General features: G+C 45.6%; 1 protein-coding gene across 2 annotated transcripts in view; it reads left to right on the top strand.

Moving 5' to 3' along the window:
• Positions 1–25,985, top strand: part of LOC146855000 (patatin-like phospholipase domain-containing protein 2) — a 312,239-nt gene that overhangs the window by 78,047 nt on the left and 208,207 nt on the right. For both annotated transcript variants that reach the window (XM_085652465.1, XM_085652464.1), the window contains exon 2: positions 22,995–23,227. In XM_085652465.1, the coding sequence (XP_085508591.1) occupies positions 22,995–23,227 (233 nt within the window). The remainder of the gene's footprint in view (positions 1–22,994; positions 23,228–25,985) is intronic.

Here is a 25,985-nt window from a genome sequence, read left to right as displayed (position 1 = left end):
GGCGTCAGAAGTAAATGTTGTGAAGGAGAGAAATGAGTGTATGAGACACTGACGGCCAATACCCACAGACATTTAGATTGTTTAATTCCGTCTCCTATTTCCAGAACTGAAACATTTTCAACTAATTATTATCAAAATTATTTTTGTTAATCATTCATCTAATACAGCTACCAAGATTTGGCAAACCCGATAGGCCTGGCTTGTTTTAGGTGTGTTGATAGTGTGAAATGGTCTGAATGCAATCAAAATCTCAGAGAAGCAAGCAAATTCTGTTCAGGTGACCTACTGTGCGTAGTACATGATTCTACATGTTCTAAATAGCTTTCAAACAAGATCTCTGCGTCCCTGAAGTTGAGGATGCTTAATGTAATTGTTTTGTACATTTTGTCACCTCCGTTCATGCTGACTTGTTCAGGTGTGTGGTGGGAGGAGGGGGCTCAATTCTCAGTAAGATACCTTAGGATAGTTAGCTGGAGGTGATTAAGACGTAACCTAACCGTGTTTGATTGTGTGGAAAATTGTGTCTAGCGTTGTTCTAGACATAAGTGTGGAGGTAAGCGCTAAGCTGTAAACTAGTTGGTCAAAACCCATTGAATTGATATTTTTTATAATAATGTTTCAGCTATTTGAACCCAGGTATGCATGTTTTTGAATAATTATCTAGACTGATATCGAGGCTAGCCATCCACAAATTGACGTCTACAAGCAAGATTTTTGAACTCGTGTTTGTTTTCAAAGATTTAAAGGGAGTTATACCATTGTGCTCTTTGTTACTGTGATAACTAAGTTATTGTTTGTGGTAAAAGTACACAGAACACTGCAGTTGGAAGTGGGTTATTGCCAGGTTACACAATCCATCATTGTAGAAGGTTAGGCAGTTGGCGCCAAGATTCTTTTTAGCCCATGAAGTGGCTTTTCCATCCATGCGTGTAGTTACTGTTCGGGTCAGAATGGGTATATAGCCTCATCTTTAGGTTGTGGTTGGTCTTAAGAATCTGGCTTGAATTTGAGAGAGATAACATCAGAAGCTCTGCCAGGTTGACTTGATAAGGGGATTTTGTGTGTGCTTTAGGGAATATATGTCTACCGTCTCATCAACTGGCTGTCTTGGAGGGTCGTTCTTGTGAAGCAAGGAATTTCCTGCTACTATATCCTTTTTTGAACCTTTGTCACATATTTTCTGTACTATCCTGGCAACCATTCTACACTGGGGAGGTGTGTGGCAGGATAGGTCTGATAATAGCATTGAAAAGCAATGGGACTGCACAGTTGCCTGTTTAATACAACATACACCAAGAAGGTTTCTGCATAGTTGTGAACTCGTGTGAGATTCTCCATGCCAGAACCATGCAGATTTTCGTGAAGGTCTTCTGACGTCTGTCAGTCTATTATAACACCAAGCCTTAAGTTTCTTACCCAATATTCTTCCAAATTTCCAACAGATTTGTAAGCTTCGGGGGGCGTGGCCTGCGGCCGAACAAGAAGGTCGCGGTGTAGCGGAGCTCTGAGGAAGGCGCAGGTTCCCCTAACCATTCGCTGTATCATCCGGTCATTAATCCTGCCCCAGGGACGCCGGGAGTTGTGAGGCGCCTGGGACAGCGCCGGACGGGCCTGTGTGCATCCAAATTGAAGCCAGGTAGGGGGGAAAGCTGCCCTTGCCCCAAGAGGCTCCCTACCAAACACTCGTATCAGCAGTGCTCTTAAGCACAATATTGCCTAAGGTCACATGCACAATATCGAACTGACCCTTCAGCTGCAGGCCTCGAACATCAGAAAGGGCCCACGTGTGCATCATCTGCGTATCCCCGCAGAACAAACAGGGGGTAAAAAGACACAGCCAAGTGCCTCACGACTCCAGAATCAGTGGCGCGGTGAGAAAACCGACAGGCCGCGCGTGGCGTGAGATCACGTGGTAGGCGGCGGTGATTACCGACCAGCGCCTCAATATCTAGCTACAGATGGGGGGGGGGAGGGCAGGGCAGGGGCAGGGGCAGGGCAGAGGCCCATGCCCAACCTCCCAGGTCAAGCTGGACAAATACGCTTACGCGAAAGACTTTCCAGCCCTGCCTGAGCGACAAGGCCCCTACACCTGAGGGAGCAGCCAAGGTAACTCTGGAGGATATTATGTCCGCACTCACCAATGTGCACTCAACGGTGGGATCGATCTCCACTGATGTCTCCTTCCTGAGGGCAGACTTTCAAAAACTGGCCACCAGGGTCACTGAAGTTGAACAAGTGACGAAGACCATACCACCCTGCTTCAAAAGGTCAGTCACCTAGGGGCCGAAAATAAACTCCTGGCGGCAAAGCTTGATGACCAGGAAGGGCGCTCCCGGCGCAATAACGTCCGAATCACGGGCTTTCCGGAAAGCGAGGGCGGCCCTGCCATGGATCTCTACGTAGAAGATCTCATAAAAACCAGACTTCAACCGAGGGGGCTCTCAACCTTTTTCTCCGTGGAAAGAGCACACAAGGTGCCCGGGGGTAAGCCCAGGCCTGGGACGCCCCCTCGACCCGTCCTGGCCCGCATCTATAAGTTCCGCGATAGGGCCGCCATACTACAAACAGCGAGAGTGGCTCCACCGCTACGCATTCAAAACTCGGTGGTCTCCTTCCCGGATTATACGGCGGCAGTCACAAAGCGTCGCAGGAGCTTCCTTTAGGTTAAAAAAGAACTTAGACACAGAGAATTACCCTATTCAATGCTGTTTCCGGCAAAACTGCGGGTAGTAGCGGATGTAAAAACTTGTTTTTTTGAAACGCCGGAAAAGAGGCCCACGACTGACTCGAGGATTGGCGACGGGTGGAAGGATCCAGACTTACGGAGAGACGCCAACGGCAACTCGGGGAGGATGACGACTCCTGGGATCACAGACTAGGGCGCGAGGGAGGAAACTCTTCGCAGACGGGGGCCGAGAAATGACGTACTGTGACACTGCATGTTTGGGCCCGACCAGAACTAAGGGACACACTTGCAGCTTGAGCCAACACGAGGTGCGTATCTGAATGATGGCCAGTATGATCTCTTCACCCCCCCCCCCCCCCCCATCCTCCCCCTGTCGGGCAGGAACAACAAAGGACCGGGGCATCATGAACTAACTTTGAGGCGTAGCGCTCCGCGGCTGCCTGATTGTCCTTGAGGAAGGGGTAGACTACTGCGCCTCCGTCTGGCAGGGAAGCAGGGAAGGGGTGGTGGGGGGGCTGTTTCTTAATTTAGTTTTTTTTCGGTTTTGTACTTGTTAGTTAATCACTTTATTTTACACATGCGAGTACACACAGAGGACGTGGTCGTTCCTGCGAACGCTGTGGGGTATGTTTGACACACCACAAGATGAAGCCACAATCTATGTCATTATCCACGCACTCCATAAACACCACCATAGAGGCCACACGCTCACAACTAGATAGCAACCATTCTTCAGGCGCCCCCTTGGCTATGATATCCTGGAATGTGAATGGCCTGGGTAACAAGATAAAGAGAGGGCTAGTGTTACAACACCCCGTCGGTCACCCTCTTACAAGAAACTCACCTGGTGGGTACGGCCATCAGAGCACTTGACAGATGGGGTTTCAAAATCTTGTCAATGGGAGTGGCGCGTATTTAATTTTGTTACAGTATACATCCCTCCAGTGCTACATGCACTTGCCCTCCCGGCTCTGGGTGGGTTTCTGTTGGGCCTACCCCCCGGGTATCTCATAATGGGGGGCGATTTTAACACCACAATGAACACCGAATGGGATAGGCATCCCTCAAGAGGTCAGGGACCGTTATCATCGCCTTTACTAGAATTTATAGACGCACTGGGACTTTGGGCCTTTGGCGCATGCGAAACCCCACAGAACATCAATCTACGTATCACTCAGGCGCGCATATTAGTCTTTCCCGCATTGATTTTCTCACTTCCCCTATGGGCATTGATTGAATATGGGAGGTCACACACCTCCCCAGAGGCTTATCTGATAATTCGCCAATACTGTTAACATACACATCACACCTCACGGGCAGGAGACTTATTTTCCCCATCCACCCGGGGTATCTTAAAGTCCCTAGCATAAGGGAAGCCCTACATACAACTTCGGAACATTACTTTCAGGACAACACGTGGTCAGTGACCTCACCAATTGTCCTCTGGGAAGCCTACAAGACGGTTATGCGGGGGCAGGCCATCTCAGTGATCTCGGCCCACAAACGAGACATATCTCAAAAGGTATCTGAGCTGGAAGAGGCGGTTGACCGGGCAGAGGGCGAACACGCCCAAGACTCTAATGACATAAATACCCACGCACTCCACCTCGCTAAACAAGCCTACAGAGATCATGTATGGGAGGTGGCTAGGGCACGCATGGCAAAAACACAACACACAATATATGAAGTATGGGACAAAGCAGGAAAACAGCTGGCATGGCTAGATAAAAAAGAGAGCCAGCCGCTGGGTGGCGCAGCTGAGACTGCCCACTGGGGAGACGGTGACGGACCCTAACGACCTTGTCGCGGCTTTTGCAAATCATTATGAAAAAGTGTATACGCCCGTAGCGACAACAACTATTGAGGAGAACTTAGTATTCCTAAAAGACTTACAACTTCCAAGACTGACACCACAAGATGTACAAATACTAGAGGCTGACATTACGACAGAGGAGGTTGCTGCAGCCGTTAAGAGCCTCCAGTCAGGGAAGGCAGTAGGGCCAAATGGTGTCCCAGTGGAGCTGTTCAAGCGGGAGGCGGATACGGTGGTGTCACATTTACTTAGAATGTATCAGGCCAGTTTAAAAGAGGGGGTAATGCCACATGATCAAAAGGTGGCAACACTGATAACGATACTAAAACCGGGCAACCCATCCCCCCCCCCCCCCCCCCCCCCCCAGGAATGTACCTCATACCGACCGATTTCGCTCCTGAATGCGGAAGCGAAAATATTGGAGAAGGCTCTGGCGGCAAGACTGCAGCCCCACTTAGCAACACTTATACACCCAGACCAATCCGGCTTCATGCCTGGTAGGAACACGGCGATTAATCTTAGACGACTACACGGCATATTGGCTAGTGGGCCCTCTATCCAGGAGGATGCAGTCATCCTCTCCCTGGTTGCAAGTATGGCCTTTCACAGAGTGGAATGGCCGTTTCTTTTTGCAGTACTCCAACTCTTTGGTTTTGGGCCTAAATTCTGTGCTTGGATACAGCTACTCTATACACAGCCATTAGCACAGGTGGCGGTCAATGGGAGATTATCAGAGGACTTTGTGCTGGGATGGGGGACTAGACAGGGCTGCCCTCTCTTCCCCATTACTGTTTGCCTTGGTATTAGAGCCCCTAGCTGTGTGGATTCGGAGAGACCCCGTGATAAAAGGACTGAAGTGGACACAGGGATGGGAAGACCGTATCTCTCTACGCAGACGACCTATTACTATACATGACACAACCGGGACGGTCCATTAACTGCCTACTCGACATTTGTGAATCCTATGGTAGGGTCTCCGGCTATTCAATCAACTGGGCAAAATCAGTGCTATATATTCTAAAAGGCCCTCCACCACGATTGCCCAGGGGAGTGACGCTGCAGATCGCTGAGGAGGGTTTTAAATATCTCGGTATCAATATTACACCTAGTCCTGAGAAATTCATTGAGCGCAATCTGCTCCCGCCCCTGAGGAGGCTACGGAGCGATGTCAAAAGCTGGCACTCTCTCCCATTGACGCTACTGGGGAGGGCTGCGTTATTTAAAATCATGGCTCTCCCTCGTTTTCTATATGCACTACAAAATACGCCCTTTCCGGTCCCAAACTCTTATTTTAAGTCCATTGAGGCGGAGGTGGGCCACCTCCTGTGGGAGGGTAAGCTGTACCATATAGCTCTGTGCAAGCTTATGCGGAGCTGGTATGACGGCGGAATTGCTCTGCCCAACGTTCGATTATATTATTGGGCCTCTCAGTTCATTGTAATTAATCAACGGCTACACGCGCCACAGGACGAACCAGCTTTACGCATGGACAGGCACATTTTGGGTACGGATGGAATTCTTAGCGCCCTGTACGATCAATCCCCTAAAAACAAACCGGTCGACCCCATGGCTCACACCGTGCAAATATGGTACATGGCGCAACGGGCGCTGAGATGGGAAAGGGTGATCACTAAACATACGCCACTGTGGGATTCCGCCAGGTTTGGCAGGCTGCGTAAGAGTAAAGAATTCGCGAGATGGGACCTCATAGGCATTTCCAGGGTCGGCGACCTATGGAAAAAGGGCGAGGTGGTCCCTTTCGTGCAGCTGCAGGCGACATACCAACTGGCGGGGACGGAACAGTATCGGTTTCTGCAAATACAGCATGCACTGATGAAGGCCATACCTAAGGGAACTGACCTACCGGATTCCTCTCCACTTGAGGATCGTTTGCTGATGGACCAATTAACCAAAAAAGCTATTTCACTAACATATCGGAAGCTGGTTAACAACCAGAAGGATCCCACAACTAACCTAAAGGAGAAATGGGAGGCAGAGGTGGGGGAAATGGACGAACAGGACTGGCAGGAGGCATTGGCATCCCCGCGGGAGGTGGCGACGTCCCCCCCACACCCCCCGAACCACGGAGATGTCTGCTTAATGTGTGGGAGCCCACGGATTTTAACCATGCAGAGCAAGCCTGGGCAACCCTCGGTTTCATACTTGCAAAGAGGAATATTGCGCGACATTGGGGGGCATCGTCGATCCTGTCTCACCAGCAGTGGTGTTGCGCCCTAGACGGTGCCATGGTCGTGGAAAGGGTGGTCTTTATTAATAGGGGCTGCCCCCGAAAATGGCAGCGTGTCTGGGGAAAATGGAACACTTTTCGGGGCAATATTTGTGCCCCCCCACTGGAGGACTTGGATTCGGACTTGAGTGACTAAAATTGGTAATATGTTAATTATGTGGCACCATCTCTGTAGGGGGGGGGGGGGGGGAATGCAAACCTATAAGTTGGTGTGATGGATTTAATGACCGATCTGATACATGTACTATGCATAATGAGGTTGACTTGTGGGCTATGTTAACACAACTGTATTTGTCATAATGTTGAACGACTTGACTCGATGTGTACTTTTTCAATAAAATGTTTAAAAAAAAAAAAAAAAAGATTTGTAAGCTTCCATATTCTGAATGAGTGCACCACACTTGCAGCTGTTTGGAAAATAAAAATTTGTTATTACATTAAACTCAGAGATTTGGTTTTGTTGGCCCACTATGCAGCACCTGCCCATCACTCTACCTCAGACCTTGACTCCCATACACCCGCTCATCTTTCCTCCTCCCTTGTAAGATACATGGAGCACAACACCACCCTGTATAACATGCTAGTACATACAGCATGCACCCTTTCAGCCGTACTCCCCATAATAACACTCTTCTGACACTCCTGGTCACACTGCACCAGTCCAGCCACCACCAAAGCACAGTGCACCAACGTATGCAGTATCTGGCATTCTATCCTCCATCTGTCCCAGCGTTATGAGAAAATTTAGCAGCTCACTGCCGCATTTTAAGCCCAGTCTCCTCTGCTCGCACTTTACCGGAGAAAACACCAAGAGCTCTTTACTGTGCCGTTATACTTACTTTAAAGTTGAACATTACCCATGCCATTTAGTTTAGACCTGTCCTAGAGTGAAACAGGAACCCAACAACCGTTGCCTTCCCCCGCTGCCCCAGTTCTGGAAGTTGGTTAAGTAACTCTATGTGAGAAACTCCTGTGGTCATGACATTCTACAACTCCTCTCCTGAGACAGAGCAAACTGCACGTTCCCGGATGTGTAGACATTCTAGCCTGGAGAGAGAACATATAGTCTCCAAATGGACACATGATGAATCGGAACATAATGATCAGGGACTTGAGCTAGGACTCAACCACAGTAGGGTATCCCCTTCTGTACCCTTAGGATCTCCATAAGAACAATGCAGCAGCTATTAATCCGCACCAGAACATCTGCCAACACTACTAGACTTTAACCCATCATCACCTCAGGGACTGTAGCCTTGAGTGGATCCACTTCAATGTGGTCTCATTAGCTCACTAAAACCATTTACCTAGGGGAGTAACTGTTAACTCGCCGTACCACACGTAGTAGTTTGAAGTGTACAACATTGTTTCTCCTGAAAGAGGTCCAACAATATGGAACTTAGATCAGATGTTTGATGCTGACACAGGTAAGGCTGTACTGATTGGGAAGCTTGTGGCATTCCACCCTGACTCTGAAAGGTGCTCACAATCGCTGAAAATACAATGGGAACCTCTCCCCCTTCCACTTAAGCTGTGTATTTTTTTTCCTATTTGTAGTGTGGGAATAATGAAGTCTAACCTCCAGACGGGTGTGCCCGTTCGTGCCTGAACTGCTGAAGCTAGGGGTCTCCAGCAGTGTCTACATTGACTGTTGACAGGGCCGTTCATACCTTAAATCGTACTCCTGTTTTGCTAAGCCCCACTCATGCAGCAAGCAGTTTGATATGTTTAGTCATAAGGGAAGATGCCCAATTCAATAAGACCTTTACTAAGGTCAGTTCATCAATTTATTCTTATTTGTTCATTCATAATCGGAAAAATAAAAGGTCGCCAGACCTCCTAAACTACAATATATAAAATATAGGTAAATATAGTGATAGAAGAATTCGTACTCTTGGTGTTTCCCTAAATGGCCTCTTAACAACAACGTAAGTAAAATCCCTTGCAAGTTAAGACATTGTCACGTTTTCACTAATATTTTGCAGTCCGAAATGCCAAAAGGAACCACAATGTACCTTCATTTAAATGAAGTTTCAGTCACTTTGCGAAACTCAATGTTGAACGACATTACAGACCCGTTCATATGTATTTCATTGCACTGTTTATACCATCAGCATAAACATTAGTTGGCAGATATGAATTCCCATCACCATGAAAACATTAACCTTGAAAAAAAAAAAAGTTTACATCATGAGTGCATTCCCGTTTTTGCATCGAGTTTTTAAAAGGAAATACCTTTTGCTAGCAAACCAGCATTCAGTGGATGAATTGTCTGTCTACCACGACACTCTTCGACTCCCTTGAAGTGCTTGTTTAATTAAAAAAAAAAAGTTACCTCCCAATCCCTCTGTGAAGCGTGTGTCAGAATGCTAGAATATTAACGTCTGAGGGAAATGGTAAGCTAAGTTGGTCTGATTTGTGTGTTGAAATTGTGCGTGAAACCTACCCTTAAGAAGTCTAATATGGTATCATTATGGTCAAACAGATTAAGCTGGGCAGGATTGTGACATTGCAAGATAAATGGTGTAAAGAGGGTGTACTTGTACATTCGAGATCAGGGTACCAAGAATAACATCAGGGCCTTCGTGAAACTGCAACAGATTTATGGACTAGGTAATGCTGATTTCTAGAACTTCCTAAAATTGAAAGTAGTTCTCTCCAAACACCCCTCCTTCCCTCAACGAGACCCTCCCATTATCTCGCTAATAATAAAATCAGCAAAGGAGGCCATTTGTGTCTAAAATGTACAGTATGCTATAACCATTAACCTCAACCCTATTGAAATGTAAACAAGAAAGGTAGTCCTCAGATTAGTTAACCAATCAAAAAATTCTTAATAGACCAGATGTGGACAAAAAGTATGAGAAACACCACTAAGATAAGCCTGCAACCTGGCTCATGCCACATTTTTACATCTCCAAGGACACCGGAGACTCACAACAATTGGGATATTATCAGATGCAACTTATTGGAGCTGTAAATCTACTTCTGGTGAACTAACACGTTTTTTTGTGACCCTCTACTGCTTCAAATTCTGGGACAGAAGATAATCATTGATTCAGAACATCTTTAACTTTACACCACCTAAGTATTTTCGATATGCAGTACTAGAACCTGCTCTGGGCACAAAATATAGCCATCCTCTATTTCCTGTATCTCATTTTGATATTTACCTAAATTTGTATTGAAGTTTAGGGTCTCTGCTTTCCGATCCACCAGGCCAGATCACAGACCCAGATCTGGGAAGAGCCTCTCTTTAGTGAATCAGCAATACAACACTGCTGCCAGCTGTTTATCATTGGCTCTTCCCTGTCTGCTGTCACTCCTCGTAGCCTCACTCCTGCAAGACCATCTCAAAACGCAAGCTGTTTCTTATCCTCAGGCGACCAGATATAATTCTGCCCACCCAGCCCTTCATGGGTTTAATGCTATATTGAAACAGGAATTTATTTCGCCACGAATGGTAGTGTTGCTCTAAAAATCAATAAAGGCAGTGCTCATCATTCATCCTAGCAGGCTCTAAGTAGTTTGTAACATTGGGGAAAGTCAGCACATTGAGACAAGATTAGTCCTATCTCCCATGTGAGTATTTTTCACTTGTCTGAGAAGTTTAAGGTTTTTTACCTCTATGGTTAGATAAACATGAGGAGCCATTGTGTGTTCCCAGTAATTTAAGGGACTTGCTAGTTTGTGAAGACAATGGAAGAAAGACCTTCCATAATTTCCCAAAGTTTCACAAGAGTGTTCCTAAGGTCATCAGGAACAAATGTTTGAGTCAGCCGTCACCATGTAGTAAGTTGTATAACTCGAGCAAAGACATATTGGGGGCATTCTGAAAGCTTACATAGGAATGCATTCCACCCACGGCTTGCCATTGCATTTGTGTTTGTCACTCACATTTTCTTGCTTTCTATTTGCTAGCTTTGTTTTAGCCCACCTGTTATGTCTTTGTCCCTCCCATGAAGCAAAGCCTTTTTACCTCCTCTGATTCGCTCCTTCAGTGCTTCCATCTCTGTCTGCTTTTCAGGAACTATTTTTACCCTGAAAGTTCATGTGTTTCACAGATGTCTCCCTTGTATGCCTCTATCCCCTCCACCCCGTGCTCCTTGGTGGTCTCAAGCACTGTGTGTCTGTAGACCTTGGCTCGCCCGCTCGCTGTTGATTTGTATAGCATCAACTACTGTCTGTGAAATGTGATTATAACAGTAACAATAATAGCCGCAGTTGATGCAGATGTGATTTAAAATGTCTGTCTCTCCATTCCCACTTCAGTGTCTGGATCTCCTTCCTTCGCTACAGGAATGCAAGCAGTACACCTTCACTGGTAACACATTTCTCTCCCTCCGTATCGTGATAATTCAGGCCACAGGTTTCCTAACTATATCCCACTGGCCTACATTACTGTGGTCTACTTGCACTATGTGTGTTATTTTTGCTACTCCCACAAACCTGCTTAACACGCACTTGGTGTGTAATTACAAGGGTGTGAGTGTGCACACAGAAGTGGAACTTCGAGGGGAGGCAGTACCATCAACCTGAGCAACCCAGATAATATGCTTGGAGTCACATTATTCTCTTACCCATGGCAAACGTCCTCCACCACTCTCTATGCTATAGTCACAATAGGGACTTTAGTTCACTGTTGGTACTTAAGACCCTCTTGGTGCACCCATCCAGGTTATTGGACTGTTGTTTATGAATTAAGCGTAAAATGAAAACTGGGAAACTACATTGGAGGAAACAAAATCAAGAAAAGCCAATTTTAAGGAAATGCAAATAAATTGAAAACTAAAGTAAATATGTTGCACAAAAGATACGTTTAGGGAAACATCCAAAATGAGAAAAAACCTTGGTGGAGTTTAGGGTTCGTGATGGGTTTTTGGGTTTAAGGATGGGTGATGTTTAGGGGTGAATGGGGGAAGATTTAGAGGTCGAGGATGGATGGACAGGTGCAGAAAGGGTGTTTTAGGGTTCAGGGTTGCATTGCATCCTGGTGGGGAACATGCAAAGTGAGCATGACTCTCCGGGTCAAGACAGCCGGCCAAACAGTCATGCGCACTTTAGAGTGCAGCAACCACTCCTCCCCGACATCACAGGAACCCAGCCCGCACGACCCTAACCTGGCTGATACTAAAAATAAAATGATAATCACTTCTGTTGTTATTTTATCTTTCCTTTTAAACTGCTCCGAGAGCAGTGGGGTGATGCTCCTCCTCCTTAGCAGAGGAGCCGCCTTTGTTTAGGGAGCAAGGTTGTCTGGTGTCTTTAGTAGGTGATGGCTCACTGAGTTAAAAGCATCTGAAGTAATTGTTTGACAATGTAAAAGATCAAAATACAAAATAATATCCCCTCAAGTAAAGTAGTGAAATAAGTACATGCAACAAAAATGTACCTGAAAGTAAGACCTGTAACCATTGCAATTACACCTTAAAAAAAAAAAAAATAGGCATGAAAAAGCCAATTTCGGTAAAAAAAATACATTTTATAAATTGGCTTCGATTAAATGGCAAATGCCATTGATCCTGCAAATTTCTAATAAACAAAGTGACATGATTTCTCAGTAATGGTATTCTATGAAATATTTTCTTCGAAATCCAATACAACCCACAGGATGGGTCCAGGACGTCATGTAGTAAGAAACAGTCCCAGGTCTCTGCGCACACGTTTAGAATAGTGTAACTCCAGGTCTAAAATAAAGTCCGGATACCAGTTATATATGCATTTGAGGTCTCAGGCGGATAGACCCAGATACTATGCAGTAGACATTCCTGTCCAAACAGCAGTAGTCACTAGACCCTTAACAATAATAGGCCATTTACAGGTTTCCTGGACCTTGTTGAGTGTTATATATTTTTTAACAGGTTTTCAACAACATATGCTTAATCTAAAATTGTTTTCACCAGGCACAAGGACTGCTAGACCTGCACCCACATTGTAAACCACCACAGACAACCCAGGGCAGATGCATGGATTGTATTGGGAGGTTACAAGGGTCCCTCTTTATGGGCCACCTGTGTGAGGATAACAATGGCCTTCCAAGCTACTTATGAAATCCCTCCAATGTAGGAGCTCTGTTATACGAATCACAACTACACAGACTGTAGTCTGCACAGTTTGCCAAGAATATCCCAAATGATGCACTACGTAGATGTACACCAGTGGTATAACATTTCCTAATTCTAACCACTGTTTGACACACATTTTACTCAGTTACATAGTATTTATTACACGTTTGTTATCCAGATCAAACCCTACTGAGTTTTACTCGGTATCATTGCTTTGATGCTCTCAGTGGGCAGTTTGGATGGCATTTGCTGCAAAGAGTACCCAATAACTTCAATGCTATAGACCCGTTGTCCTCTTTTCCTTGCAATAACTGGATAGCCAGTTACTTTGAAAAACAGCACATTAGTATACCCAGCGCCTTAAGTGGTGTGGCTCCTGTAAGGCGTAGGACTAATTGAGAAATGGACCTTACCAGAGCCACGCATTTATTCCCTTACCCAGATGCAGCCCCTGATTATCTTTCACATATTATATTTTATCTGGCCTTCCCTAAGAGTATTTGGTTTTTCTAGATGTCTTTCTGTAGTTTTTTCATGCGACACTTGTATAGTGCATACTGTGAACTAAATTGCTTCTAGGTGTCTGGGCGAGTTCAGATTTTAGGTGGGTGTTCACGTTAGAGGCATTAGTTGAGGCTGAGCGCAATGTGAGTTTGTCACTGTTTGTGATTGGATCGTGGTGTTGGGACTACATGCTCATTCCTTGTGTTCCTGCAGGGCGCACAGATCAGTGGTCACATATGATGTGCCAGTTATTGCCTAGTTATGGTAGTATGTGACAGAGGTATACACAGCGGTGAATCTACTGACCGTGCAACAGGAAAATGCTGTTTTTACAGGTGAGAGGGGTGGACAGACCCCCCTCCTTGATGGACTGGAACTTGCGAACCCCCCCCCCCCCCATCACACACGCACCCCAGCGCTTAACAAACACCTGATTTGATTTGAGGGAGGGAGTGAGGGAGGAGGGAGGCGAGGAGGGAGGGGAGGAGTTAGAGAGGGGAAGAGGAGGGGAAAGGAGGGAGGGGGAGAGAGGTGTGAAGGGCAAGTGGCACAAGGAAGTACATGGCGGAAGGGCACAGTGAAAAGCAGTGATGGAGTTGTGTGTTATGCAGACGGACGATTTCAGAAATCTGTTGGGAGAAAGTGTCTGGATGAGAGGCTGCAGATGAAAGTTTTGTGAAGGGGAGAATGAGAGTGATTGAGTCTTTCTGAAGCCCACCCCACCCCCTCTTCCACAGGCCTTAATAATGTTTGAGTGTAATATTTTCAGACTTGAAGATTTTCAGTTCTAATTATTCACAACAGCATCACTGTTACTTATTTTCTGATACAGCTCACGCATTGCGAAGGCAAAAGATCTGTTCTGCTTAGGGTGTATGTTCATTGTTGTGTGATCTCTCGGGATGCAATAACAGACAACTCAAGACAAGCACCCAAAAATTGGTTAGGTGGCATGTTGTGTGAAGCATGGGATTTTAGTTAATGCTTTTTATGCCATGCCCTCCATCACTTAGGCTTTGCTTCTTGAAGGATTCCTAGTTATGCTTCTTTGACCCCCCCCCCCCTCCTCCCATACACAACATTTTTCATTACATTTAAAGCCCTGGGTATAACTGTAGGTGCTATTGATGCGTGGCAACCTTAAGCCTTCTTTTATTTTAATCATATCTGCAATGGTGTTTGTAGGTATTCAGCAAACGATAGTGCCTGCTGCAAACTCGCCACTATTAGTGGCATAAGCTGGAGACCACATAAGCTAGTTGGAGGAAAGTGTTTGTTCAATAGTGTGATCTGGTGAGTTTAATGGTAATTTTTCTAGTTCTGGGTACAGAATAATGATTAACATGACAGATGTGAAGTTTAAAATATGAAACCAGCCTTTTCATTGTCGCTAAAGTACATTAATAGCCGTCAGCTCCACATTGATTGCTTTCCTTGAATAGAGAGGCCTGCTTTCTAGTGAAATTATGTTTTTATGTTACAAAAGGAGTCGCAGCTGGTTTCAGACATGCCCTCTGAGCGGAATGCGCTCTAAGTATGATCTATGAACTTGCTGCCTAATGCGATGTTTGTAAAGCTTTTCCTAGAAATTCGAGGCCTGGAAAGTTTAGCCCGCATTCCTTGGAGCAATCGTGTGGGGTAATCTGTGGTCAAAGGCCAGTTACATAGATCTTGTTTTTCTCTTGGACAGTTAGTGATTTGATCACTGCCAATCTAGCAAAGAAGCTGGTTTTAAAGAGAAACAAATGTCTGTGCCTGACAGTGCATGCTCGTCCCTGTGAAGTTTAAACCTGGGATAGCTGCACATTTATTAAATAACAGATTATTTTATATAAACAAATTAACGACCTTTTAACGATTTGAAGTTGGAGGCTTTTCCGTCTGCAAGTACCTGCTTGAAAGTACTGGCAAAATATTGAAGATATTTACAGATTGTTTGTGTTAAATTCATGTGCGCCTACGTTTTGTGTTAGAATGCAACTGTCTAGGGCATAGGTCGTTCCTCAGAAGTGTTTATGGTCAGTATGTTAAGATCAAGTTACTCTGCTTTGAAACCATTTATATAAACTCGCCTTTATGATTCTAACGCAGCAACTATACATACTGTTTTAAATAAGAATATGTATTTTGTGTTGATATGTAAAAGTTGAAAGTAGAAGTTTCATTGTGTGAGACCGTGCAATCAAATGCAAATGCATAAGCAGTATCATTCTGAAATGGTACTTTAATGATCTAGATTGAGTTCACGGACATTGCTATACATGCCGCTGCTGCCCCCGCGGCCCCTCCCCCTCCAGCATGTCTTTCTCTCTGGCCACTGTGCGGCAAGAAGAGCTAGACCATTGACCTGGTCAGCTCTCCCCCACGCAGCTCCACCAGCATGTGCTGCCCTTTGAGCCCTGGGCTCTCCATTTGGCCGTAGGTTCGAGGTCCTCCACTCACAGGCTCCTGCCTGCGCCTCATCCCTGGTGGTCCGGTGGGAGGGTACTCTGCAGTTCTGCCTCTCTTGGCTTTTTTAAAATTTTGTTTTAGATTTTTATATAGCGCGAACTAGACCCAAAGATATCCGGTAGCAGAGCGCTTTACATGAGTGCCAGTTTTGTTAAGTGATTAAGTGACTTGGCTAGAATCTCAGGATTTTGAGCGTTGTTACCGAGACTCAAACCCGGTTCCCCAGCTTCAAGGTCAACCGCTCTAGCCGTAAGGGTACATCCTCTCTTTTTTTTTTTCCTGTTTGCTCTCTTTTCTCTGTTTGCTCTCTTTTTTTCTGTTTGCTCCCGCCCTCCCCCTGACACCTACTTGTTGGCAGCTGCTGGCACGCCAAAGGCAAGCCCATCTGCGCCTGACCCTGAATCAGCGCCAGGGACCCTGGTCCTCCGACCCGCCTCCATTACAACACCAGCACCCTCCGCGCTCTGTGGGACACAGCAACAACTGCCAGCTTTCGACGCCGAACGACACCCAAGGCCCGATCTCCTGGTGACACTGCATCTGCACCTTCACCCTTCTCTGGACCTCAGAAGCAGCACCCAGCTGACTGGACGTCATCGCACACAAACTACTGAACTGCATCCTCCTCAGTGTGCGCTCCTTACACAGGCACGCCATAGAAATCTGGAACCTCCACAACACCTACACACCTGACTCCTTCTTCCTCACAGAAACCTGGACCCAAACACCAACTCTGCACCCAGCATCACAATCGCCATTCCAGACGGATACAAGATCCTAAGAAAAGACCGCCTGCACACCCAGGAAGAGGCATCTCCAGCGTCCACAAAAGCTCCCTCCACATGACAATCACTGACCCCTTACGATGCTACGACCCCAATGTAACATCTCCACTTCCAGATTCAGACCACCCCAAAACAACTCTCCACGGAACCCTCATCTACAGGCCGTCTGGCCCCGCGCTCCCTTCACCGACACCATTGCTGACTTCATTGCACCCCACGCCCTCGCCTCCACAAACTCCATACTACCCAGAGACCTAAACGTCCACCTGGACAACCACGACCCTAACACCACCGCCCTCCTAGAGAACCTTGCCAACATAGGACTGAAGCAACTTGTATCCTCCCTCCAGCACACAGCGGGACACACACTCTACCCCATCTTCATAGAAGGAAACAGCGTCTCCTATAGCCACACCACAAAACGTCTTTGGACGGACCACCACTGCATCCACTTCTCCTTCAGAAAACCCACCGTACGTAAGCACGTGCACCGCCTCCCCTGCAAAAGCTGGAACAAAGTCACAGAACAGCTCACCTCCACCCTCACCAGCACCCTACCTCAAATGACGCCAGACACTAACACTGTGGCACGCAAACTCCACCGCTGGATCACTTAACTGCGCAGACACACTCGCTCCCCTCAAGAAACCTACTGGATGACCCATCAAGTAAGCAAGCTGGTTCACAGCTGCACTCCAAGAATCTAAGCGATCCTGCAAACGACTCGAAAAGAAATGGAGGAACAGCAAAACCCCAGAAACACACTGCCTACAGAACAGCCACCACAGCACCCCACCAACCCATTGAATCCCCAAATTTGCCAAACCTGGCAGTGAAACATACGTCCCTCCTTCCCAAGACCTCTGCAACAGACTTTGCACCTTTTTTCACCTCAAGTTTAAGATGCTCTACGACAATTTCGACAACCAGGACCTCTATATCACTTCAGCCCCCTGCTCCGTCATCCTACAGACCCTACTCACTTGGACCTGCTCATGACAGAAGACACCTTCAAGACCATGAGGAGCATCCACTCTGGAGCACCCTCAGACCCCTGTCCCCCCCACCCACAGAGCCGCCACCGCACCCGTATTACGAGACCGCCACATTCCCTGATGGCTGGAAACACGCCAAAGTCAAACCCCTCCTGAAGAAACCCTCTGCAGACCCGATGGACCTCAAGAATTTCAGGCCCATCTCACTGCTTCCATTCGCAGCCAAGGTCATCGAAAAGGCGTCAACACCCAGCTAGCAAACTTAATCGAAGCCTTAATCCTGGACATCTCCCAATCCAGATTCCGCAGCAACCACAGCCCCGAGACCGCCCTACTCTCCGCCACCGATGACATCTGTGCCCTACTCAACCAGGGCCACACGGCAGCCCTCATCCTCCTGGACCTTTCAGCTGCCTTCGACACAGTCTCCCAATGCACACTAACCACCAGACTCCATGACGCCGGCATCCAAGGAAAGGCCATCGACTGGATACGCTCCTTTTTCACAGGCAGAACTCAGCGAGTCAGACTCCCACCCTACGTCTCAGAACCAACAAAGACCAGATGTGGAGTACCCCAGGGATCCTCCCTCAGCTCCACCCTGTTCAACATCTACATGGCCCCCCTCGCAACCATCATCTGAAACCACGGGCTTAACATAGTCCGTCCGACAACACCCAGCTCATCCTCTCACTCACCGAGGAACCCAACATCACCAGGCAGAACTTCCAAGAAGGGAGAGCCGTTGCCACCTGGATGAAGGACAGCTGTCTGAAAGTCAACTCTGAGGAAACAGAAGTCCTCATACTTGACTCCACCCACTCAGCATGGGACAACACTTGGTGGCCCCCCACCCTTGCAACCCCCACCCTATCTAGACAGACCATGCATGAAACATCAGCATCATACTGGACTCATCACTCGCAGTGAACCACCAGATCAACACAGTATCCTCTGCATGCTTGAGCACCCTTCGCATACTCTGGAAAATGTTCAGATGGATCACCCCAAATGCAGAAAAATGGTCAGACACGCCCTTATCACGAGCAGATTTGAGTACGGCAATGCCCTCTACACCAGAATCAACAAAAAACTCCTTCGTAAGCTCCAGACCATCTAGAACGCTGCAGCCAGACTGATCCTAGACATCCCCCGCCGCAAGCACATCACCCAACACCTCTGTGACCTCCACTGGCTCCCCATCGAAAGAAGAATAACCTTCAAACTCCTCACGAACGCATACAAGGCCCTCCACAACATCGGACTAGCATACCTAAACAACCGCCTCTCCTTCCATGCACCCAAGAGAAATCTCCGATCAGCCGACCTCTCTGGCCACCATGCCACACATCTGCAAGACCAGAACGGGTGGAAAGTCCTCCTACCTCGCACCCAAGACCTGGAACGACCTCCACCTCCGGCAAAGCCCTACTCTGCTCCAGTTCAGGAAGGACCTCAAGACCTGGCTCTTCAGATGACCCCAGCACCCTACGGAGCCGCCTTCCCCACCCTAGCGCCTTGAGACCCTGATTGGTGAGTAGCTGCACTATACTAAACCCCTGATTTAATGATTGATCGATTGTTGCATGCAAGGCCACACTATCTGAAATACAGAGCTGAACAAATCTCTAACATAACAGTAAAAAAACTATTACACTCAGCAAAAAAATACAGATATTCCTAAACCTGCCCACTTTCCTAAAATACAAAGCTCTTCATCTCAACTAACCCCACTCCATATTTCTTAAATACTGTCCACTTGAACCCAACTTACCTTTAACCTACCTCTCTTTTGACTTGGTGGTCAAAGCTATTGGACTCCTTGGTCATTTTAGAGTACCATGGGTTCACGTCCATTTTGGACCTGATGATCCTCCTTTCCATGACCTGTTGGTGTTCCTTCAATCATCTTCCTTGACCTAACCACACACCCTCTTTCTCTGTACTTGTAATAGATTGGCAGCTCCATAGTCTCTTGTTTAGCCTGTCTACACTGAAAACAAAGTTTTGCCATTCTAGAGCTACTGGTCTTCCCCCCCCCCCCCCACCCCACCTACACTTCTCAAGGATCTCATGGCTCCACTGTTAGCTTGTCCACACATTGAACAAAGCTAACCACTGCTTTACCACTCCCATCCACGGCAACACGGAGTAAAATTAAAACCTATAACCCAAATTAGAGAGTTGCATGGTCAGTTCCTTGCTAACCTTACATGCTAGAAGCCAGCTCCTGTGTGTGACAACACTAGCTGTCGTATGCCTGCTGGCACACACTTGTTGGAAAAAGCATGGCTGGTGCATTGAGAGGCATTAAGTCCACCCAGACAGGGCAGCCAACATGCTTAAGTCTTACTAATTAATTATCCGTTTCACCTACCCGATCACCCCCGTGCAGCTGAATCTAGCTCGCATGAGATTGGAGGAAAAAGAAGGCTGATTCTGCAACATGTGTAATGACAATAAATTACTTTCACCCAGAATCCCTTACGACAAATCCCTTCAATGATTTTTCTATTGAGCATTACTTTGACTACCACAACGTCTTCCACAGTGACAATGAGCTTTGCATCCCTTTCTGGCGCCATAACGAAGTCTATCCTTGGCATCTAACCCGACATTTAAATCCCTTTAATAGTTTATAACATTACATAACAGAAAGGCAAGAGCGACCTGTTACTGACTGAATATTAGTATTATTGTTTAAAAAATAAAACTTCTCTGACCATATTCAGACTCCCAAAGCCGGAAGGTGCAATGCAGCCAGTTTACTATTAATTAAATCCTTGCTCACCCTATCAGCTCCATTGGCCAACAGCGCGAAAACCCCACCCTAGCAAACAAAACCTGGCAGTGGAGGCCAGTCCCTGCATGTCAGCGGCATTATTCACCCAAAATCTGTGGGAAAGTTGCAGCAAAAAGCAATTGTTACATGAGAGAGAGATATAGTCTGGGCCACTGGAATTATGCGATTGTGTGGCAGTGGCAATTTTTGCATAATTCTAGATGTGCCACCCTTGCCACATGACCCATCTGCTGCATAATCTGTAGATTTTAACAAAAAACTAAAATGTGTTTCTTGCTCAAACGGTTCAAAAGTTACTAAAATGCAGTGACACATGTTGCCATGCAGTGTAAGGCCCTTTGCAAAGCTGGACTGGTCACCTTTATGTTGCTCATTGCTATATTTGGGTATTGACATTGCACTTATGAGGTGCAACCAATGCCCAGAAGGTGTTGGCAAGTTTAATAAAGACGAAATAATACTACTACAAAATGTGCTGCATAATTTGCCCTTTCTTGTCACAAAATTTACTTAACCCTGCTGCATAATTTGACCCTCTCCTGCCACATAATTCCAGTGACCCTGGTGATAGTATAAAATTTGACAGCTGACACTGGTGTCCTACCAGGTAGTCTGCTCGTGTTTCTATTATACTACATACGCTTCATGGTCTACGGCTTGCCCCACACACTTTCCTTACTATTGCGATTCTGTCCTTGGTTTTCTAACTTTCTCACTGCTTATAATGCTAGATCATTCCATGCATTCACTATGGGAAAAAAAATCTTTCTGGTATTCACCCCCCCCCCCCCCCCCCTCTGTTTCAGCCATTTCTGCGGCTCTCCATTTTCCAAACAGAAACAGCCATTCAGCTTTCTAAAGACAATTAAGTAAAGTGCAGTGTGCACCCAACACACAGTAGCTGCTCTTGTGCATGGTGTATGTGGGTACCAAAATGTTGCAAAGCAAGAAACAATATTGTGGACCACAGTTACCAGTCCAGGTGTGGAACTGCATACAAATTGTATATAATCAGAGGAGCTTTCTTTGAGATAGGATTTTTCACTGCCAGGTGCCACTGCAACTCATCCGGGGGCTATTAGAGGGAATAAAAGGCTTCTTCCTTACTCAATCCCATTTGTGACCAGTTATGTCCGTTGAGAAAGCTGCTACTTGAATACTAGGATTTCATTTTGATTCCTCCTTGTAGGGTTTCTTGGAATGAAGGATTTGAGACCTGTTAAGCTGGTCCAATATTGATTCGTGAGATTAGTTGTAGACGTAAAAGGACTGACATTTTTTAACGGACTAATTGTCAGGCTCAAGGACCGATGCAAAATGACCACCTTCACACAAGGGCCTCATAGTGACCCTGGACTAACAGAATGTAACTTGAGAGTAGAGTCGTTTTTTTTAACCATGGTCTTTAAGATCAGTGCAGAAGAAGAGTTGCAGTAAAAACTAGGAATATTCTTTTGAGACGAGAATGTAGAATGGCGGATAGCCAGGCAAGGATTGTGGCAACAAACCAACAGGGTTCATGAGAACGATCAAATAATACAAGTCGGACAATAAGTGGAAGTTGAGAAGTGACCAGAAATTATGGGCCTGTCAAAGAGCGAGAGAACAGAAAACCGGAGCGACAAAACAAGGCTCTAAATGTAGGCAGGGAAGGCAGAAGAAACAAAGGCTAAATGAAGGAATGTAGATGCAGAGCAAATGAGCGAAACTGGTATAAACTGGAATGAAGTGGTAACAAGATTGGAGAGGCTGGACACCCAGTAGTTCACCATAAATGGGAACATGAAGCTGCTTGTTGTATTCAGTTGTGAAGCAATATCTCATAGGAGTTTGCTTCCTTAAATTGCTCTGTAAATTTCCATCAGTCTGATCATAACAACCCTGAAGACACTTCTTAGTTGGCTCATGGCAACTAGGCACATGTACTTCCTGCTCCTTGAGTTGTTGCTCGTCCTGTGCATCTTAGTTCTGTATGCATCTTAAATTTTTGTCAGTCTTGACACTAATGGGCCAAATGGTATAAGCGTTAAGATTTTGCCTGACCAGTAAAACATGTCAGCGGCCCAAAGTACCTGAGCATACTGAACAAGAATTACTGTCCAATCCGCAACCTGGGATATATGCAGCACAAGGCAAAATCTCCACCTGTGCCTTCAGTAAGGGTTCTATAGCGGCAAGACTTTAGGTGTTGCATGACCACAGGCCTGATGCATGCTGAGTTCAACAATGAGAATGCAGCAAATCCTACACATTCCAAGGAGTGAAACCTCTTAAACTGGAATACTGCCATATTTTGTTTGCAAAAGGTTACCTGATACCTTTATGTTTCTACCTATTATGTTTCCATTCCCTATGCCCAGTGCCCTGAAGCAGCAGGTAACGAGCGATAGACTAAAGGATACCACAAAGCAAACAAAAAAAGTTAGAAAATTAGTCACATGCACTGCGTACCAAGTAGTACTCTCAGTAAGCACGTACAGATTGTGGATAAGGCACTCAATGCACTGGTATTCCCTTCAATATCACATTCAATGTTTTATAATACCGTATGTTCTGTACTACACATTGTTTGAATTGATGTCCATGTTTGAATGTTAGGAACTGTAATATGAAGAAAACAAACGAGACTGTCTGCTCTTTTCAGCTCAGTGCTGTGCAGATGCTTTGGAGCTCGCCAAGGAAGCTAGAAAACGAAATCTAGGCCCACTACATCCCAATTTCAACTTGGTGAAGGTTCTCAAGAATGGACTCAACCGAAATCTTCCAGAAGATGCACATCTGAGGGTATCGGGCAAGCTCTGCATCTCCTTAACTCGTGTCTCCGATGGGGAAAACGTATTAGTATCAGAATTCGACTCCAAAGAAGAACTCATTCAGGTGAGTTTCAGGGTCAAGGGAACCGCAGCGCTTAGAAGGGCGCACAGCCCTACAATATAAGAAGCATTATGCGCATCAGTTGTTGAAGTTGGGGATCATGTTAAATTTTACTACCTGCTGTGCCTAAATGAAGTTGGAATTTGCAATTCTTGAGTTACTTTCAACATGCATGTCCTCTTAGTAGAGGATGAAATGGTGGCAACAGTTACTCCACTGTGCTGTTTAACAGTTTCTTAATTTAGTTTTCAACTTTGAGAACCACAGAGAACAAATAATTTGTTCTTTTTCATAAACTGCCTTTGTCCTATGCCTCCCTAGTGACACTACTCAAGCGCAGTCATTTTTAATTGATATCCATTTTAATTACTACGCAAATTGCTAATTTCTGTTTATCACCAGCAGTTTAACCAAATTGTTCCAGCATCTGTATGTATCTAATTTCTTGCATTTTATTTGTTGGTTTGTAATCTGTTTTTTTCCGTATCACATCACTGGACAGTGTACTTCAAACAATTGACCAGGGCAGCATAATTCAAATTCGTATGTGGGACCAAGAACACTTCCTGAAGTTGCCTGGTCTGCTTTGTTTATATTTGAGCCCAGAATGCTGCAAGATGTACACTGCATCTGCATAGGGCTTTCCAGTAAAGGACAATGGTTTGGGACAAGAAGATGCAGTTATTCATCAATGGCGGGGGATGAGACATGAGGTGTGGCCAAGTTGCCCGCCTGGTTTGTGTTCAGACATGAGGTGTGGCCATGTCGCCTGCCTGGTTTGTGTTCAAAGGATAAAGTTCCTACTCTGACCTCAGGGACTGGGTTGGAGATGTGGTGAGTGACTGACATGTTGAGAGCTCTACCAGTACCCCACATTTCACATTTTGCACAGAGAAAACTTGGAAGACGACTAAACATTCATATTTCACATCATCCATACAACAGTCTCTCTGAAATTTTGTATTTTTTGGCTCCCATTTATTGCATCGCACTTTTTCGGTCTTCCAAAATTAGGGATGTTTCTTCTTGGGATGTCGTTTCTGAAAATAGTACATTGGGATGTCTCCATGTGGTGCATTGGCTGCTTTGATCAAGGATGGGAATCCTTGGACCGTCTTTCAGGACCTTCTGATTAGTTAGTATACACTCGGCCCTGCAAATTACACAGCAATACAGGGAGAACTTTAGGCTCAATAAGATGTAAAATGGCACCAGAGTTTTTTTGCTATAAATCCTAGCAAATGAACTGTGGATCATAGCCACACTTTGAAAATCTGGCCATGCAGATCTGACGTCCCAAGTAGTTGGCAAGCTGTAAGGAAAACCTCATTACCCTCAAATGAGGATTACAATGCACTCACAGATTATAACAATCATTGGCAAAGCAAACTGGTCTCGCTTGTTTGACTTGTAGGCCTTTTCTTTATGATAATGCTGATCAACGGCAAAAAATATGAATTGTATGTAGTCCTGCATCATCACACATGTTCATCTTTACTTCATGATACTGGTTTGGCCCAGCGTAATGCGATATGTACGTGCATTCTTTACCACGTGATGCATCTACCGTTGTGTTCATTTGTCACTTGTCTTTCCAAGTTGGTGGAATTTTCCAGTGAAAGTCGAGGGGAAAACGGGATGTACACATCCTGTTCAAGCCTTTTTGATTTATCTCCCTGAGAATATTGGGGTGGGGGGATTCGGTGCTTGTACTACTATTGCATGTGGTTAATGATCATAATGGGTACAAGTTATTTACTACCTTGGTTACCTATTTGACATTTGCTTAATCTGCAGTTCACTTGTTTAGAGACCGTTTTCTCCTCGTACGTCTTGTTTGAAAGGTCTCTAATTGTAGTCTCAACTCTGAGAGCTACTTTGATAAGCAGAGAGTATTCGTTTAAGGTTTCACTTCTGTGATCTCAACATTTTGAATCGTTCCATAACAGGTTTCCCTTGAGCAATTCTTAATAATACCTTAATGTTTTGTGTGTGCCTTTTCCTGCATGGCCAGCACAGGCATATTTTCCAGAAACAACGATTTCTTTATTTGTTAAAGTAGAACATTTTATATCTTCTGGCATGTAGATCAAGCCGAATGTTATGCTTCCTTCTTAACTAACTATGCTTTCAATAGCAGACCAGGCCGCAAAGTGCTTTTTATAACTAAAGTTGCTGTAGCTTTACATTTTAAAAGGGACCCGTTGTGTTTACCTCTGTGCTGCAGAGATCCCGTGCTATAATGTATGCACCAGTTTTTCTTTAACACGGCGGTTGTAAAGTTTTCCTTGGTTAATACCTGCTTAAAAAATGTTAAGTCACCCTTCGTACTAATTACCTTCTAGCGCGAGACTTCTGCTCCATGGCGGAATTTTAATTGTTTAGTTTATTTTTCTCTTTATTGAGAAAGTGATGTTTAGTTTCAAAGTCAGTGATCGTCTCATATTCACCTGGTGTTCCTTTACCACCAGCGTAACAGTTTTGTTACAGTACTAAGAAGGCCTCCTATATGGAACAGTCCTTGGGTCGATCTGGCGTCTATTGAAACTTTTGCAATGTCTCCCAGGATGCCATCTCTAACCCTGACACTAAAGAATGAGCCTGACTCCTTACTGAGTTTTGGTTCTGATTCTGATTTGTTACTGGAACCTCCTAAAGATAGCATATTTGTGAAACTGTTCTTCTAAAATGTTCAGGCGCATATCCAAGAAGAAAACCTGCCATACACAGATCTCTGGTTCTACAAAAAGAAGCTGCAAGG

The sequence above is a fragment of the Triturus cristatus genome, chromosome 4_1, assembly GCF_964204655.1.
Source record: "Triturus cristatus chromosome 4_1, aTriCri1.1, whole genome shotgun sequence".
Lineage (NCBI taxonomy): Eukaryota > Metazoa > Chordata > Amphibia > Caudata > Salamandridae > Triturus > Triturus cristatus.
The sequence above is the reverse complement of the archived record's forward strand: the minus strand, read 5'-3'. Positions and strand labels throughout refer to the sequence as shown.